An 18,196-nucleotide genomic window follows, 5' to 3' on the forward strand; every position below is an offset into this window, starting at 1 on the left:
TCAGTGTTCTCTTCCACGTCTCACTTGGTAAAGAGCTACAGGAGGAAGCCGGCCTGGTGGCTGACCTCAGCCAGGTGGGGCCAGGCGGCTCCAGAGCCCATCTTCCAGGCGATTTTGCATGAGGCAGGAGGGGGCTGCGGGTAAGACCCCCGGCTCCCCTCCCCAGCACGCGGGAGCACCAGGTTCCCTTCCTGGTGGAACACGGCATCAGAGAACGAGGCGGAACACAGAAGTGGCCAGCGTAGCCACTATGTCCAGACTTGAGTGCCTTGGGAAGAGCGGAACTTGGATATCTTAAGATTTAAAACATTTTTTTTTATTAAAACTGTACAATAATTTACAAATGAGTAAAAATTCTCTGGTATATATCATAGGAATCACAATACAAAAATATGTGCAAAATTTTGTAGTTGACCACCATACAAACCTATTTCAGGCCTGTGAATACTGTTTAGCACGGAACAGAATATCACATGTTTAGAGTGTGGTTAGTAAGGAGCTGCTTCAGAGGACACAGATACTGGCTGGCGTGTTGCCACGATAAAACAAGTCCTAGTTCATTTTTGCATAAATTTACAATAAAGCTTTTTAAAATACAGTAAACAAATAGATGATTTGATACACATATTTACAACTTGATTTTCCTGAGCCTAAATGTAAATCCATTACTGTGTTAAAACACACAATCCATCTTAAGGTTTCAGTGATGGGGTGATGGTAAGTGTGGACTGACGTCACGATGCCTCCAAACCCACTCCCGGCACACCCTCCGATCCCTGATATCCAGCGCGGTGTTGACAAGCCGTGTAAGGCACGCGGGGTGTCCCGAAGGCTACGGGTTCTGCAAGAGCAGAGCACTATTGAGGAAGAGCCACCGCCCTTCAGCAGCTGGGACTCCAGACCGTGGAAATGTGGAAATGAGGTGCACACACTCGCACATCCGTGTCAACCAGGGAGCTGCAATTTACATGGATTTCTAGTGTAGACAAAACGAAAACATCGGTGGTTCTGGGTATTGTGTACACAGTGCGATTGTGTTGATAATTGTTACGCTGCACACATGTCCACATCTTGGTTTACACAACAAACATTTCTGGCAACTTCTGGTCCCTCCTCTTGTCCCATGAGAGAGTGGCATTCTCTGTTTGAGGAGTTTTTGCAGTAACAGAGCCCAGATACTTTCAGGAAATTCAATGCAGCCCACTGGTTTAGCATAAAGGTCATGCTCCAGGGCTTAAAAAAACCTTGTGATTTTAACACACTTGAATTCTTCAGATGCCCAGTGGACTAGCAGGAAATCAGTGACAAACGCTCATATTTGCTTTCTTGCTTTCTTGCTTTTTTGGCAAAAGCCCAGTCCTGAAATGCTGGATTTTATAATCAGATGAAAAGAAGGTGCCTACGACACATGAATAGAAAGAGTGATCTCCAAGGAGAGGAACGGGCATTGCAGCTACATGTGGGCTTCTCACAGGAACATGGCAAGGGTACAAATGCAGCTTGGTACATGGAATATTAGTTCACTGAGCCATTTTCACTATGTACTTTTACACTCAAACAACAGCTTCACGCAAGCACTGGTCCAGATCTACGTGCTTCTCTGTCCCGCACAGAACACCCTTTTCAGACTACAGAGCTGTGATAAGAGTGTCTGGCAAGTGTGCGGACGGCCTGGGAAGAGCTCCAGACACATGTATGTACAACATGCAAAATCATGATGATGCAAATGCACACAGGGGACGTGAATTTGGGTTTCAAGTGCACATCGTCAGCTCCTGAACGGCCAGCCCGTTCGGCTGCTACTGCTGGGTCCCCACAGGAGACAACCCCACAGCGCCTCCCCACACGGAGTTTCTGGACACCTACGTCACACGCTCCACCCAGCTCCAGAGCCCCGCGGGGGCTTTGAGGCCCTATCAAGGCCACTGTTGGCCAGTCAGCTCCGAACACAACGTGTGCCAGGAGGATGGAGTCATTGGAATGAGACAGGACTATGCAGAGGGTGAAACAAGATCTCGGATCTGACCTGCAAACCCCAGCAGCAGCCTCAGCTAGAGAAGCAGTGGGCCTGCCCGTATCTTGCCCAAGTGAGTGAGTCACTGCGGCTCTCGTGACCACAGGAAGGACGGTCCTTCCCGGGCGAGTGTCGGTTAAGGGAGCAACCCCCCACTGCCCAGCAGAAATCCCGCCCCCGCTACGGAGAAGCAGACCCGTCTGACCCCGTAAGCTTTCTCCCGATTTCAACCTGGGGCATCGAGCCTGGTCTGGCGTCGGTCGTCCACACCACAGTTGAACACGTCTTCAGACGCAGACACAAAGTGATCCTGACGCTCGCAGACCAGGCGGCCCTCCCTCCAGACCCTCAGAAACGCAGTCTGCTTTCCCTTCATACTGTGCCATTCGTCGGTCACATTCTCCCCTGGCTGCAGGTGTCCCCACCCAGCACGTCAACTTCCAGGTGTCTCAAAAGAGCTAAGATCTCGTCTCCTGGTTGAGCATGCACGAGTGCATACACAGGGACTCACGCACATGCACGCGCACGCGCACACACACACACACCTTGCACCACCAGGGTGCAGGGTCGATGGAAGCGCCACTTCCCGCCCGGGAGTCGGGCTGTGTCCGAGTGCTGGCAGACGTCCCTGGGCTGTGGGCCAGAGCACCCGGCAGCGAGGGACCTCAGGCTTAAAACGGGCTTCATCCATGTGCCGTGTCCTTTCTGAAAAAGAGCGAAGACAAAAGCTTTATTCTAGCGGGAGCCCTCCGAGGCCCTCGTGGGGCAAGGCTCGCAGTGAGGGGTCTAGAGAGGCGCCCCGGGCGAGGGCGCTGATGGAGCGTGGGCTCCGCACGTGGACAGTGAGACCACAGTGGCTCCAGCACCAGCCACGGCGCCTCCCTCGCCACATAGGGGGAGCTGCCCACCCGGATACCCAGTGTCCACGTCCTCCCGTTCTGCAGCCGGGAGGAGGCCTCTACTAGGTACTGATTCTTCCTTTTACCTCTCCCGCCTTTACTGCTTGGAACGGGTCACGAAGGAGCAGCTCCGGCTCCTCCACACGGGGGATTGGGGTGGGGGTGGGGGTGGGGACGAGGGGGGGCACCCAGGGCAGGACCCCTGGGCTCGCACATGTTAGAAACCCCACACGTTCCGAGTCTAGGAGATGCTGCAGAGGATTCTCTCGGTTTGGGGTTTCTAATCTACCTTCTAAGTAGGAAGCCCCCCCCAAAGCAGAAAGGAAATGTAACGGGCGGGAGACACACACACTCACGGCCCAGGCCGCACACGTCCCAGCGGGAACCTCTGGACAATTAGTGACGCATTGTTCCTTGTCCCTTCGATCGGATTCGTATCTAAGTAGGTTCCCCCCAAAGCACCCAGAGGTGAAGGGGCCGGCCGGACCAGCCCTCCCATTTTGCAGACAGAAAAGCTGAGGCTCCCGGAGAACAGGCACCCGCCAAGTCACAGTTCTCGGCCGACCAGAGCCAGGGGCCCTGCCCGCCTGCCCGCCTGCCCTCCCACCCCAGGCACTGCTTCTCCCAGACACACGGTAACCGGCTGCGGCATGAACCTCACACACGCAAACAGAAAACATCTCATTGAAAATAACACACAGAATCCTAAAAAGTCACTCCCCCAAATGGAAGGAACAAGACAACGGCATCTGGTCGCCTGTGGTCACTTGATTCCCTTTCCTGAGCCGGCCCGGCCCTACTTTGCTAACATTCACCGTTCGCTGCTCCCTCCGGGAGGGGTGACTCTCTGCCCTCGTCCGTGAGCACAGCTCTGCGCCCACACTCACGCGCACACGCACACACACGCGCAGGCACGGATCTGCTCTCGGGATTCCAGGCTTCCCAAATGCCTCCTGCCCCCAGGCCCAACTCCTCGGGGGGAACGGTGTCCCCACACGTCCCTTCTCTGGCTGGGACCCAACTTCCTGACCGTCCCTGCAGCCCACGAGCTCATCGAAGCAGGAGTCATAAAAGCACAAGACAGGTGAGTGTGAGATCACCTCGTGGCTGTGACCGTGGTCTCACGGCCCCACGGGGCACTGCCCACCAGGCCCCCAGCCCAGAGCGAGGGCGGAGCAGGGGCGGAGCCTGCAAGGTCAGCCCTCGACTGGCCTCGGGAGCGTCGCCTGTGAAACTGTCCCCGGGTGACAAGGTGGTGCTGGTGGACTGGCCTTGACGGCTTGTACGAAAGGGCGTACTTTGTGGCAAACACCTGTTTCCTCCTGAGGGCCTGACATTTCCACGCATGGGGGCTGCCCAAATGGGTGGCCCCAACAAAACCCCTAAACTCCGAGTCTCAAACAGATGTCCCTGGACAAACGCTGCACACAGACGGCTGCAGCGGCCCCCATGGGAGGCAGAGACCCCAGGAAATGGGCTTCAGGATCCCCTCCGGACTCTGTCCGGGTCCAGCTGCGTATCCTGATTACATCGCTGACCTAAATCTCAGCCACGGTGGTTCCGGTGCTGGGACCCGAGCATCCTGGGAGTCGCAGAGCATGTGGGTCCTCCTGGAGACCCTGAACACTCTGCTTCCCACCCCCGGGGACCGAGGGAGACTGGCCTCCATGAGCAGCCGTTCATTTATCCGGTTCTTCACGCGGCCAATACGTATCTGAGTGTGTCCTGGGGGCCAGGTCCCCCTTGAGCGTCCACACGGGCCGCGCGGGGGTTCCACAGTGAGCCAGCCGGGACACCTCTGCCACACGCAGCTCCCCGAGGGGCTCACAGGTCACAGAAGAGCCCGGTCCAGGGACGGTAACGCGGGTTAGACCAGGTGGCAGGAGAGACGGGGGACGTGGGAGGCGCTCGTAGCACAGGGTGGGCCCCCCCAGCAGCTCAGGGCCCGGGGGGCGGAGTCTGGTGCACAGACTGCGATGGGGGTGATGGGGGTGATGGGGGTGAGGAGCGGACGAGGGAGACATGGACTGAACCTTCACATCGGGCCGCGCTGAGGGTCAGCGACGAAACACAGGAATGAGCTGATAACCGAGGTCACGAGCAGCATTCGCTGCGTAAGTACGACGACGAGCACGGGACGGGGGAAGGACACGAGGGGGCCCCGCGGGCAGCAGGGCACTGTCACGGGGGCACCCGGCCGACAGCCGCGGAGCGGGCCCAGCGCTGGGGAGCCCACGGGGGACGCCACCCGTAACTCGTGCACGGACCCGCACGTGCGGGTTAGGAAACAGCGTAGTGATTAATGCCAAAACAGAGCCCGCAGAACAGGCTCCCGCCATCTGTGTTTGTGCCGGGAACTCCCGCCGGGATCCCCACTGTCGGGAAACAGAAAGCTGTTGGCAAAGGAGAGACGACGTCTTCCTGGGGTCGGAGGAGCCCCCGGGACGGGCGCCAGCCGCAGATGGCAGCGCAGGGGAGGGCCCAGGCCCGCGGAAACCGCACAACCCAGGAACGCCGGCCCGGGGGTGGGCCAGCGCCGGCCCCACGGTCACCGGGTGGCCCGGGCCCTGCTCCCTGGGCCGCAGACCAGAGTGGCCCGCGGAAACCAGAGCCCGTCCACGTGAGCTCGGAGCTCACTCTGCTCGGGGCCAAGGTCTTCCCCCCAAGGCTCCGATGGGGGTAAGTATCGAGACATAGACGCCCTGGCCAGGCTCCCCTGCTCCTGGCTCCCCGCAGGGCCTTCCCATAACCTCGCACACGCGCCCGGCGCCAGCCCGGCTGTCCCCCCACCCTGGCCGCTCTGTCCCCTCGGAGACCCCGGGCTCGCCCTCGGGGCCACCCACACTCACACGGCTCCGGGTGTCCTCCTGCGGCTTTGACTCCGCGGCTGCCTGGTAAGCACACGAGGAAGGCCGCGGCCCTGTCACAGGTGAGGGGCGGCCCCAGGGCTCGCGAATGCTGCGGGGGTTAGTGTCACGCGTGACCTCGATGGGCCACCGGCGCCCAGACATTTGCCGGCATTACCCGGGGCGTGGCAGTGGGTGAGGGTGCTCCCGGCGGAGACGAGCATCCGAATCCACAAGCGAGTAAAGCCGAATGCAGCCCGTGCGGGTGGGCCTCGTGCGATCAGTCGAAGGCGTGACGAGAACGGAAGTGCTGAGCAAGAGGGGACCTCCTGCCCTGAGCCGGGACGTGGGCCTTCTCCCACTCTCAGGCGTGGGCCGACCGGGCTCCCCGGACAGGAGTCTCCAGCGTCGGCTCTCCGGGCCCTCAGGCCTGTGGACTCGGGCGGCCTCTGCACCCGTGGGCCCCCTGGTCCGCAGCCTGCCGGGCGCAGGTCTCTGGACAGCTCAGCCCCGCAGCTGCGAGACCAGGTCGTACACTCATTCCCTCTCCACAGACGGACAGAGACACACGGACACACACCTCCTGCCGGGTCTGGGGCTCCGGGGAACCGGGACCCGTACAACGCGTCACTTGACTCCCCCGCCGCGAGGAGGCCCAGCTGGACAGAGGTCACCTCACCTGCTGTGGCCGCGCGACTCAGTGCAGCGGCGGGACCCGACCTGGGCCTGCTGGGTCTCCTGAGGGCAGCCTCCCCCGAGCCCCCGCAGACGCACTGGAGGCCATAAGTCCCAGAGCACGCCACAGTGTCACTTTAGGAAATTCAGACCCAAGACGACGTCACACGCAGCCAAGGTAGAAAGCGGTCTGCTCGCAGCCCCAACCCCGGGGGCTCAGCGGTACCCGTGGAGGCCCCTCCCCTGCAGAAACTCAGTTCTCAGCGTGGGCTCCGAGGCCCATGGGTCCTGACGCTCGTGGGGTCCCAGGTCTGTGGGCTGCGAGGCCCATGGGGTCTGAGGCCCATGGGGTCCAAGGCCCATAGGGTCCTAGGTCTGTGGGGTCCCAGGCCCGTAGGGTCCCAGGTCTGTGTGGTCCCAGGCCCGTGGTCCCGAGGCTCATGGGGCCCCACTGAGCCCCCCATGGCCCATGGCCTCAGCATCTGTGGGACTCCACCCTGGAACCGGGCACTCTGGGGTGGGCTGTGGCCATGGGTTCCCTCAGGCTGGGAGGCCATTTCTGGGGAGGCGAGGTCCTGCCTCCTCTCCAACAGCCTCAGTCCGCTGGGCCCGATGGGGACCCTGCACCACTGACCCCGAGGACCCTGGCAAGCAGGCAAACCACACTGACTGGCCAAGGGGGGCCCGGGTGCAGAGCCAGCAGAGACGGATGGCGCAGCCAGAGTGGAGGCAGGCAGGGAGCCAGGGGGCACAGGGGATGGGACACTCCTCATCTGGGGTGTCTGGGACTGCCCTGGCACTACTTCTCACCCCCCTGCCCCATTCGGTCCACCCTGCACATCTGGAAGCGGCCCTGAAGCTCGCGGCGGGTGGGGGGGTGCACGGCAGGGGCTCCACTGGCCACAGACCTGAAATCACGGAGGAGCCCTGCCAGGCGGCGGGGCCCTGGCCTCACCGTGTCCAGACCCTTCCTGTCTCCCTCACGGGCTGGATGAAGCCAGAGGCCCCAGAGGAGCCCCCCAGGCCACCCCCTGTCTGTCCACACTGGCCGTGTGTCTCAGATGGAGCCTCTAATGCACGCGAGGCCCCGGCCCCTCAGGACCAACCTCCCCCAGTCCCCGGGACCCTGAGCCCCATCCTGGTGCCCGGGGGTGAAGTCTGGCCATGGAGGAGCATGCAGGGCAACGGCCGAGGGAGTGGAGGGGCCCGTGCCTGCCGAGCCCCCTTCTCCAGAGAGCCAGAGCATCAGCCCGGAGCCCGCAGGGCCGGGGTCCCCTGGGCGGGCAGGTGGGGTCCCCGGAGCAGGCCAAGCCAGAGGGAGCCCTGGGGGGCAGGGAGAGCCACGGCCGAGCCGCCTGTCTGGGTGAGAATAGGAGGTGGGGTGGGTGCGGGGGGCAGGAGTGGGGCCCGTGGAACCGGCGTGGGCGGCAGCAGGACAAGGGGTCAGGCAGGCTGGCCGGAGGGCGCTGCTCCTCCGCAACAGCTCCGGCTGGCTCGGGCCGCGGGCAGCAGGCACAGTGCTCTCCGGTCCCCCGACACCCGGCAGCACCCGGGAGCGGCCCCTGCGACCCACAGCTGGGCAGGCGGGCACAGGGCGCTGGGCTGCAAGGCCCCGGCCCTCTGCTTCTCACCTCCTCCTCCATGCGGCCCGTCCAGCCCCTCGTGGCGTCCGTGGCAGGGGGGCAGCACCAGGCTGCTGCAGGGCCAGGCGCCCGGTCCCCAAGCCTAGAGCGGGTGCCACGAGGGCGCTGGACCCACAGCCCGGCCACCGAGTTCTCAGGGACACACGAGGATCCGGCCTCGGCCCTGGGGGGGTGGCGGAAGCGCAGGGTGACAAGGCACCACGGTCCCCAAGTGCCGGGCTTCCCTCCCGCTCAGCCGGTGGCCCCCCCATAAGGCCCTGCCCCGGTTATCACACACAGTGCGACAGCTGGGGGTCACGGCGGGGCAGGGGCGCAGCGCAGGCGGCTTCCAGGGCTGTGGTCACGTACGGGGACCGGCCAGGACTGCACGGACAGCACCGCCCGCCTTCCCACCACCCGAGCACCCAGGGCCCCCCCAAATCCACATCAGCCCCGAGTCACCAGGGCCTGGAGCTTGGCCCCCAGGGAACGGCCAGAGGGCTCCTAGAAGCCATCCAGTCCTGCCCCTGCCGGAGAGGAGGGTGCTCGTCCACACGCATGAGCTACACAACCTGTACACGCACCCTCCCCCTGGGCCACCCTCCCCGCTGCCCGGGCTCCTAGGTCTCCGCCTGACCACACGCTCACCCAACTGCACAGATGCACAGACACACACCACACACACAGTGCACACATGGAACACACACGGCACACGCACAACACACACGGCGCACGCACAATACACAGTGCACACATACAGCATACACAGTGCACACACAATACAAACAGTGCACACACCACAGTGTATGCACAGAACACAGAGCACACACAATGCACACACAGAACCTACACGGTGCACACAGAGAGCACACACAACACACTGTACACACACACCGCACACACAGAACACACCCACAGCACACTCAATGCACAACTACACACAGTGCACACTCACCGTGCACACACTCCACCCACACGCAGAGTACACAGGCATGCACAGGGGCTCACACCCGTGCACACACTTTATGCCTCCTTCTCCATCGGTTCTCAGTTTGTTTCCACTCGAGGCCGAAGCAGCTGCTCTCAGCCCGGGAAGGAGACACCCCCTCTGACGCTGACTTCGCTATCCCGGCGTCTGTTCCTGATGGCTTCACGGTCGTTCCGGTGAGATCCACGACCGCTCTCCCTGAGATGGCGACATTCCGGATGGCCGGCCGGCTGGCTGCAGGCCCTGAGCCGGGCGGGAGGAATGGACGGGGCAGCAGAGCACCGAGGGGAGCGGAGGGGGGGCCGCTGGCTGCACGCCGCCTCTTCAATTTCCGCCTCAGATGGTCAGAGAAAACCTTACACAACGGGGTACAGACGGGATTCTAAGCGAAGAGCAAAAACAAACTGCTCTGAACCCAACCCGAGCCAGGAGAGAGTCCGGCAGGGCCTCCTCAGGCTGAGCATCTGGGCCCCACGGGCCCGGCGTCGCGACTCCTGGGGGTCACCCCGAAGCATCTCCTCCCACAGTAACGAGCTGCACAAGAGCAAGCGCCAAGCGCCCCCGGAAAGACCCAGGAAGAGGTCAGACACGCACAAGCGGTCCCGCACACACACGCGCGAGGCCCAGCACGGGGGTAACAAGCACAGCGCGCGTCCACACGACCGCGGGAAGCACGATGCCTCCCTGTGTGAGGACTTACAAGACGGTAACGCGGCCCTTTACAAACACGTGTCTGCCTCAAAGCGCCGCGCAGGGCAGCGCCCCGCCCCGGGAGACCCGGCTGTGGCTGGGAGCCCGCGTGTCCACAGACCTTACAAACCACGGAGCACGGCCGGCCCATCCCCAGGCCGCTGGCCGGAGTGTGACATGAGCCGGTCCCGGGCCCAACACGACTGCAGCAGCAGTGACCTCCACGCGGGCTCGCTCTGACACACAAGTGTGGCCACGCCGTGGCTTCACGGGAGTCGGAGGTTGCACACGTCCGACAGGCACACGGCTGGCTGCCCAGGAGGGCCCCGCAGCGCGCGGCAGGAGCCAGCGTCCGCGGCCCCACCACCTGGCAGGCGTCCTGTCCCTGCCCCCACGACGGACAAGCAGCACCCGAGGACAGCAATCCCGTGAGCTCAGCCACCACCCCCGGGACGAGAAGCCTCAGGAGCTAGCTGCTCACTCGGATGAACCTTCTACGGGGAAACATGAGCATCTTACCTTCTGCTCCGTAAACAAACACATTTGAAAAAAGAAAGTTCCACTGGGTCATGATGGAGAAATTATACACATATTTTTTAAATGAAGTTTCCTGCCCACATGTGCACAAGGCTCGGGAACTGTGACGTATGTGCTCTGAGCGACAGCGGCTGCTCCCTGCTCCCGGCACCGCCACTCGGCGGCCTCCGAGGCCCACGGGGAAGCCGCGCATGAGCGACGCACCACCGGGCGTGGGAGGCGCCCAGCTGCGCGCTGGCGGCTGTAAATCTGGGTCTGCTGACAGTTCATGTCACACGTGTCGCCCCGCAGCCCCGGACTGCTCCCGGCCTCAGCCCCAGGAACCAGTGGGGACGAGGCTGAGGGGTGCAGCCGGCGCAGGGGCGTCAGCAGGCAGCGGCTCCCTCCCCCTGCCTCCCGGTGCGCAGGGACTCGGGGCTGGGGAGGACACTCGAGCCGGGACAGGGCTGGCCACGGAGCGGGACTGGGGATTGTCACCAAAAGAGGAAGAGCTCTTCACAAAGGGGTGGACGGAGCAAGGGATGGATGACCGCGGGCAAAACATGTGCTTTGACCCAGCCCGTGCCCCATGTGCAAAAATGGACTCGGAACCAGTCTTGGATAGAAGTGCCAGACACCAAGTCACATGATCTAGAAGGAAACATGGGAGAAAACAATTGTGATTTGAACCAGTTTCCTTAGGTCCAACACTAAGGGCTGGGTGGGGGTGGGGCGACTGCAGGGTGGGGGTGCCTGCAGGGGTGGGGGTGGAGTGACTGCAGGGGTGGGGGGAATGACTGCAGGGGTGAGGACGGGTGACTGCAAGGGTTGGGGTGGGTGACTACAGGGGTGGGGAGTGACTACGGGGGGGGATGACTGCAGGGGTGGGGGGGATGACTGCAGGGGTGGGGGTGACTACAGGGGTGGGGGGGATGACTGCAGGGGTGGGGTGGGTGACTGCAGGGGTGGGGTGGGTGACTGCAGGGATGGGGGATGACTGTAGGAGTGGGGGTGGGTGACTGCAGGGATGGGGGGATGACTGTAGGAGTGGGGGTGGAGTGACTGCAGGGGTGGGGTGGGTGACTGCAGGGGTGGGGGTGTGTGACTGCAGGGGTGGGGTGGGACAGGGTGCCTGCAGGGGTGGGGGCGGGTGCCCGCAGAGGGCACAGAGGGAGTTGAGGCTGCGGGGATGGCGCTGGATCAGCACTGGGGGCACACGCGTGTGCCAAAGCCCCGAGAGCTGCAAGGCTCAGACCCGAAGCTCACGGACTTAGAGCAGAAATCAGCTGCGGGGCCTGAGCGCTGGACAGCACGGCCGCCGCGGGGGACAGAGCCAGGCTGAGTCGGAGACGGACCCTGTGGGGACCGAGGGCCAGTGAGGAAAGGGTTGTGTGTGGGGTCACCAGGTCAGCAGAGCCTCCTTTTGGGGCGAGCGGTGAGCACGCTCCGTGCACGGGCTGGCGAGGCGTGTGCACCGTGGGAGGCCAAGGCAGGAGTTACAGATGGGGCTGGAACGGATCCTGACTGGTCGGCCGGGGATTGGGGTGACCTTGTGGACTCACGGCTTCATCCCAGGTGAGGGACAATCCACAGATAGATGATGGATCGAGAGATGATGGACAGATGGACGGACGGATGGATGGATGGACGGATATGTGACAGATGCAGAAATACGCACGGGCGTGGGGGTGCCTGAGTAGCTCCACGCTGCGCCCCCAGGGCGGCCTAGACATCATGCCCCGCCCCCCACTATCCAAGGGGTCGGCTCCCAAACACCCCCCACCCCCCGGCAGCAGGAGGAAGCGCTCCTTGGGGCAGGGACGCTCGACCCGGGAGCACCCTGGGGGGGGCAGGTCAGGAGGTGCTGAGCCGGGGTGGGCGGGTGCTCGGTGGTGCAGGTGGGACAGCAGCAACGGTGGGCGGTCACCCAGAGAGTGGATTAAAGGTGCGGGCGTGAACACCTGGATGGAGGAAGTGATGGCGGGACGGGCACGGGTTCCCCAGAGAACGGAACGGAGCAGCAGGAACGGGCCCAGGGAGGCCAGTTGGGGAGCAGGGGTCACTGGGCCCAGGGAAGCCCATCGGGGTGCCATGGTCCCGGGACCCAGGGAGGCCCGTCAGGGAGCAGGGGTCACCGGGCCCGGGGAGGCCACTGGCAGGCGCCAACCTCTGTGCACAGAAGCACATGGAGAAACGGGACACGCGGCCTCGGGGGCCTCTGCTCCGTGTAGTTACCAGGTGGGACGCGGCCCACGGAGGCAGAGCCCGGCAGGTGCTCCGTCACCAAGTGCTGGACGTTACCATCCCCCGTGATGAACGTTCGACGTCATCTCACGGGGTGAGTGACCCTGGGCCACAGCGTCGCCCCAGCCCATCCGGCTCCTTCCCAACATCAGAGAAAGGGCTGGCCCTGGGGCCACCGCTCACGGGATCTCACGGCGGGGGGGGGTGGTCGGAGCTGCTGGGCCTCCCGGGGCTCACGGGCCAGCTGCGGCGCTCAGAGCCGGCCCTGGAAGGCAGCCCGGGGCCGCGGCCCGCAGGTGTCCAGGGCAGGTGTGGGTGGGTGCAGGTGTAGCCCGGGGCGTCTCTGGGCCGGGGCCGCTCGCCCCACGACGCCTGAGAGGTCGCTCTGTAGCCCGTGCACCCCTGGAGGGCCCTGGGGCCACGCGTGTCCCGGAGCCCGCAGCAGGCTGACCACAGGCCGTCACGCGCCTCTTCAACGGAATACGCGCCACTCGTACTACGTGAGCGATAATGACCGTCACCGTCCCCTTTCTGAACAGGCAGCGGAACAGCATCCGTTGTCCCGGCGCCCCCTTCACCCCGGCGTCTGAGGCCCAGGGACCCCGACCAGGAGGGGCTCCCCGAGCAGCCCTAGGGGGCCCAGCACCTCGCTCAGCCTCCAGCAGCACCTCAGCAGGCCCCGTAAGCACCGCAGCTCAGGAGACTGCCGGGAAGGCAGCCTCAGCCGTGCAGGGCCCTCCTGGAAGGCGGGGGGGGGGGGGGGCAGTGCCGGCCAGTGGACCCCGCGGGGGCTGGAGCCCTTGGGACAGCCCTTCACGCCGGGAGATGAGGCCACCGTCGGACCTCGAAGCTCAGGGACGTCCACTGGCACACCCTCGGGGGCCTGGGGGAGTGTCCTGGGTCCGGGCGAGGAGGCCCCCCGGGGTCAGCACAGGAGGGACCCTGAGGACCCGCCCAGGGATGCCCTCGGGGTGGGGGGCAGACTCTGGGCAGGGCTGGTGGTGGGACGTGAGCCAGCCCCGCCGGTCTCCACTGGCCTGGACAGACACCGGGGCTCCCACTGCAGGCAGGTCCCAGCGGAGCACCCCACATCTCCGCCGGGACCACGCCGCCCTAAGCAGGCTGACGAGGCCAGAGGCGGTGCGGCAGTGACACGCGAGGGCCCCGAACAGCGGGGAGGGGAAACCCGGCCTCTCCCGTGGACGGACGCAGCACTTACCTGTGTGTCACCGGGATGTCGGGCTCCCTTCTCATGTCTGCAGGACACAGTGCGTGGCTGCCCTAGCCTCACGGGGCAGCGCGGGCCCCCCCAGCCGGCCGCTGCCCACGGCCTCTGCGGTGCCTGGGGCTCTGCATCCCAGGACAGCCAGGCCCTCTTGTCCCACCGCGCTGCTCCGGGCAGCTCAGGCTGGCCTGGAAGCCTGGGGTTGACGCACGGTGGGGCAGCAGCCGCCGCTGTTCCCAAGCTGACAGCGTCATAAACCAGGCAGGGACACGTTGGCCAGCAGGTGCACAGGACCCCAGCGACCGGGTCCTCCTAGGCCACCCGAGGGGTCGGGGGAACCATCCTCGGAACATCCTCCGTGACCCGTCTGGGCTTCCCTGAATGAAGGTCGCCTCTGCGGCCACAGGCTTCGGGGTGTCATTTTGTGGGGTGCCTGCCTGCGTCCTTTCTGACCGGTCCATCTGAGACGTGTGTTGCGCTATCAAGGGGCCATGAGGTGGGAGTGTAGGGCTGTGGACGCTCCTGCACAGAAGCGGCTCTTTGCACCTGCTCAGCAGGGAACTTATGCATCCCTGTCACCGGGATTGGGAGGCTGCGTCCCGAGGAGGGACCCAGGGTCCGGCAGCCAAGACCAGGCCTCTTCCAGAGGAGCCCCAGTCAGAAAACTAGTTCTAAAACTGGCTCATCAGAGGACAGTGGCCCGCTCAGAGGTGCTCAACGCCCCCCTTTCTCCCTCTTCTTCCTCGACAGGACGGGGTCCGCAGACACCAGATCCTCTTGGGGCTTCAGGGACGAGACGGGGCGTGGGATCTTGCCGCCCGGGCCCCCACTGCTCTCTGGTCCGGCTGGGGGCAAGGGGTCTGGCTCCTCTGGGGGCTGGAAGAAAGGAGACGCGGGGCACAGGTCAGGGAGGCTCCTCCAGAGAGGAAGGGGCTGGAGGGGGGTTGGGGGGGAGGGGAGGGGAGGTCGGGGGAGGGGGGATGCCGCTGCCCCAGGGGAGCCTCTCCGCAGCCTGGGAAGGGCCGGGCATGGGCCAGGCCTGTCGGAGGGAAGCAGCGCGTGGCCCTGGCAAAGCCACAGTAACGACGCCACGGGGAGCACGAGCGGCTTCACGGCGGCCCGGGCACTTCTGGGCGAGTGTTAGCGTAGGCCGCAGCGGAGCGCGACAGGACAGAGGGCCGTGGGGACTCGGAGCACATGGGGGCCTCTACCCGGGGGAAGGCCCCCTCCGGGGTCCTCTCCTTCCCTCGCGCCCTCTGACCCCCGAATCCTGGCCCTGGGGCTGCCCAAGGGCTCTCAAGGCTGCAGGGGAGGCCTTGGAACAGCAGCCCTGTGGGCCCGGGGGGGGGCGGGTGTTAGACGGGGACCGTCCCCAGATTGCACCAGCACCAGCCCAGGACATACTCACCCGGTCGGGGCCAGGCGAGCTAAGACCACAGAATGAAAGCTAAGGAGAAAAATAAGAACAAAAATAGAAACTGAAAAGGGATGGGGAGGGCGGGGACGTGGAGGGGAAGAGAGAGAAAAAGAGTTTGTAGAGCTCTGGCGGAAAGGAGACACAGACAGAACAAGACGCCTCCCCGGGCACGGAGCCTGGTGCGCTCGCCGGGGGTGTGGGTGCTGGGGGGCGGGGTGGCCTGCTGGGGTAGGGAGGGTGTGGGGGGTGCTGGGGGGCCCCAAGAGGGTGCTGGGCATCCTGGGGGCAAGGCCAGGAGGGTCCCGGGTGTGCTGGGGGGGCAGGAGGGTGCAGGGTGGCCTGCTGGGGTAGGGAGGGTGCGGGGGGTGCTGGGGGGGCCCCGAGAAGGTGCTGGGTGCCCTGGGGGGAAGGCCAGAAGGGTGCGGGGCATGCTGGGGGGCGGGAGGGTGCTAGGGGTGGGGAGGGTGCGGGCATCCTGGGGAACCCCGGAGCACAGGGCTGCCCCCACGCCCCTTGGCGCCCTCCACCCGCCACCCCTGCTCCCTCCTCTGCGGAGCTGAGGCTGGGGTCTGGTGCGGGATGTCCGAGGGCCGGGCTAACCCAGTGCCCCGACAGGCCTGGTGCCCCCACCGGCGAAGAGCTGGCAGCCTGGAGAGATGGGAGCCCGAGGCTGCCCCTGGGTTGTGGGGTTGGGCCGGGGAGGGCCACTCGGGGACAGGAAGGCCGAGCCACGGGAGCCAGGAATTCACATCAAGGGAATTCACGTCCAGGGTTTAAAATCCAAGGAGTTACTACAAACTAGGGCTCTTGCGTTAAGACGCAAAGGGAAACAGGTTTATTTGCGGGGGAGAGACTGCGCATGTGCCGTGAGGCTGGCGCCCTGAGAAGAGCACCCCCACCCCCCCAGGGCCCAGTGGAAGCTTCCAGCGCGTCAGCGTCCACAGGGAAGCAAATCCTATTTGCAGGAACAGCTCTCTGCTTCCTCCCTGCAGGGTTCTAGGGGCGGCTCAGGGCGCTCCCCGCACCCCAGGGCCGCACAGTTACCATGACGACCGCTGGGCAGACACCGCAAAGGCCGGGGAAGGGGCGGGGGGGGGGGGGGGGCTGCCCCTGGGGGGCCTGGGCTGAGCAGGTGTAGCCCTGGGGGCTCCTCGGGGAGACGAGGCAGGGAGGTGCGGCCTCTCTCGGTGGGGAAGGCAGATGGTCATTTGGGGAGATCCACCCACGGCAGGACCGACCCAAGAACCGGACATCAGCGCGACCACGGAGATATTAAAACACCCCTAAGTCTGCAATGCCTGGGGGGCTCCGTGGTTGAGCGTGTGCCTTGGGCTCAGGGCATGACTCCGGGGTCCTGGGATCGGGTCCCACATCGGGCTCCCCGCAGGGAGCCTGCCTCTCCCCCTGCCGGTGTCTCTGCCTCCCCGTGTTTCTCGTGGAAACATCCGTAAATCACAAAAAGAACTGCCCCAAACTGAGCGAACCCCACAAGAGGCAGGGTTCCCTCTGGGGCACCCGAGTTTGGGGAGCCCCACGTCGGCTGTCACCGTGAGTGGACAGAGCACCTGTGACTCCATGCCTGGCAGGGCTGGGGGTCCAGGAAAAGCGCCAGCCAGCCCAGCCCCGAGCCCCGAGCTGCGTGGCCCCAAACTCACTGCACGCGGCGCTGAGTGTCCTAAGCCCCCAAGGAAGTGCGTTAAGGACCGGAAACCAGAGACCGGGGCTGCACAGACGGCCTGCTCTCAAGAGGGAAACCCAGGCTTTCGGGGATTTGATTTTTAGGCCAACTGCTTGGTGAAGGTGGAGAGATCCCGTACTCCAGCACGGCCACCAGCACGACAAGGACCCGAGGTCCCTGCGCAGCTCCCAGGGCTACAGCGGGGAAACTGAGTCCGCGAGAGACGGGACGCGGCCCCTGCGAGGTGGCCCGGCGGGGCCATGGCCTCGGTCCTGGAACCGCTCCCCGTTGGCCAGCGCCCCCGTCCCAGGGCGCACTGACGGCCACGCAGGAGCTCTCGGTGCACCCAGGAGACAAAACAAGCCCCCACACCCGCGTGTCTGTTACCTTTTCTTCCAGTTCCTTTATTTGTCGCTTCTGACCTTCTATTCTTTCCTCTAACTCTTTAATTCTCTGCAACGGTAAAAGGGGGAACATCAGAACCCAAGCTGCTCGCTCACTTAGGCGGCGGACGACCGTCACAGAGCCGCTGCCACGCGGGCCCGGAGCAGCCAGAGGTCGCGGTCTCCTCTCCCTGAGACCGCCCGCTGCCCGCCAGCCATGGCGGAGCAGGGTGGCAGCTTGGCTCGCCTCAGTTTCCCCGCTTGACACAGCCTTCCCCGGCCAGCCGCTCTGCTCCTCCCGCCCCCTGCAACCTCAGATCATAAACCACGTGCTGGAGCCCCAAGGAACCGATTCACGCCCTCCCCAAGTGCCACCACAGCAGCACCAAGAGCCGCCACGAGGGTCACGAAGCCAGGCCCAGGGAGGACTTCCCGGTGCCTGACGCCAAGGCTTCACCTCTGCATGCCGGGCCCACTAGATGCCCTGTACGCGTCCCCTCTGGACACGCGTGCCACGCCTGGACCCTGGAGGCAGCCGAGCTCTGGCCGCAGCCTGGCTGATGGAAGGACGCGCCTACGGGTAGCAGCCCTGGCGCTGACCCCCTGAGCCTGGCAGCGAGTGTCCCGGCAGCTGACTGGTCTCCGGTCAGACGTCCCCCACGGATGCTCATGGTACAGCTTGTTTTGCTGATTTATCTGACTTTGCAAGCTGAGCTTTGTGCGCAGAGGCCCCCTCCAGGCCCCGCGGTACACACGGGGGGGCGGGGGGCGGGGGCAGATCTTCCACACCAAGGCTGTCCGGTGTGCCAGGGTCCCTCACCTTCTGTTAGACATGGACAGGCCGCATGGGCCTGAGGTCCTAAAGTGCCCAAGGTCAGGGAAGGCCAGCGGCTGCCCCCAGCCCCGGAGCTGCTGCTTCCCAGACCACACCTTCCCCTCGTCCTTACGGTTGAAGGAGGGAGCACTTCAGAGACCCCGCGGCAGGGGTCCCAAGAGAGG

At 64.4% G+C, this 18,196-nt stretch overlaps 1 protein-coding gene across 24 annotated transcripts in view; it reads right to left on the reverse strand.

Annotated features, from left to right (window-relative positions):
- Nucleotides 1-294: 294 nt before the first annotated feature.
- Nucleotides 295-18,196, reverse strand: part of JAKMIP3 (Janus kinase and microtubule interacting protein 3) — a 97,024-nt gene continuing 79,122 nt past the window's right edge. For 14 of the 24 annotated variants that reach the window (XM_072804820.1, XM_072804821.1, XM_072804824.1 and 11 more), the window contains 4 exons: nucleotides 17,202-17,267; nucleotides 15,128-15,166; nucleotides 13,714-14,595; nucleotides 295-2,719 (listed from right to left, as the gene is read on the reverse strand). In XM_072804820.1, the coding sequence (XP_072660921.1) occupies nucleotides 14,434-14,595; nucleotides 15,128-15,166; nucleotides 17,202-17,267 (267 nt within the window). In that variant the 3' untranslated portion in view covers nucleotides 295-2,719; nucleotides 13,714-14,433. Of the gene's footprint in view, nucleotides 2,720-13,713; nucleotides 14,596-15,127; nucleotides 15,198-17,201; nucleotides 17,268-18,196 lie in introns of those variants that run through there. The other 10 variants (XM_072804829.1, XM_072804831.1, XM_072804833.1 and 7 more) reach the window with 2 other exon arrangements.

This window comes from Canis lupus, chromosome 29 (genome assembly GCF_048164855.1).
Source record: "Canis lupus baileyi chromosome 29, mCanLup2.hap1, whole genome shotgun sequence".
NCBI classification, from domain to species: Eukaryota; Metazoa; Chordata; class Mammalia; order Carnivora; family Canidae; genus Canis; species Canis lupus.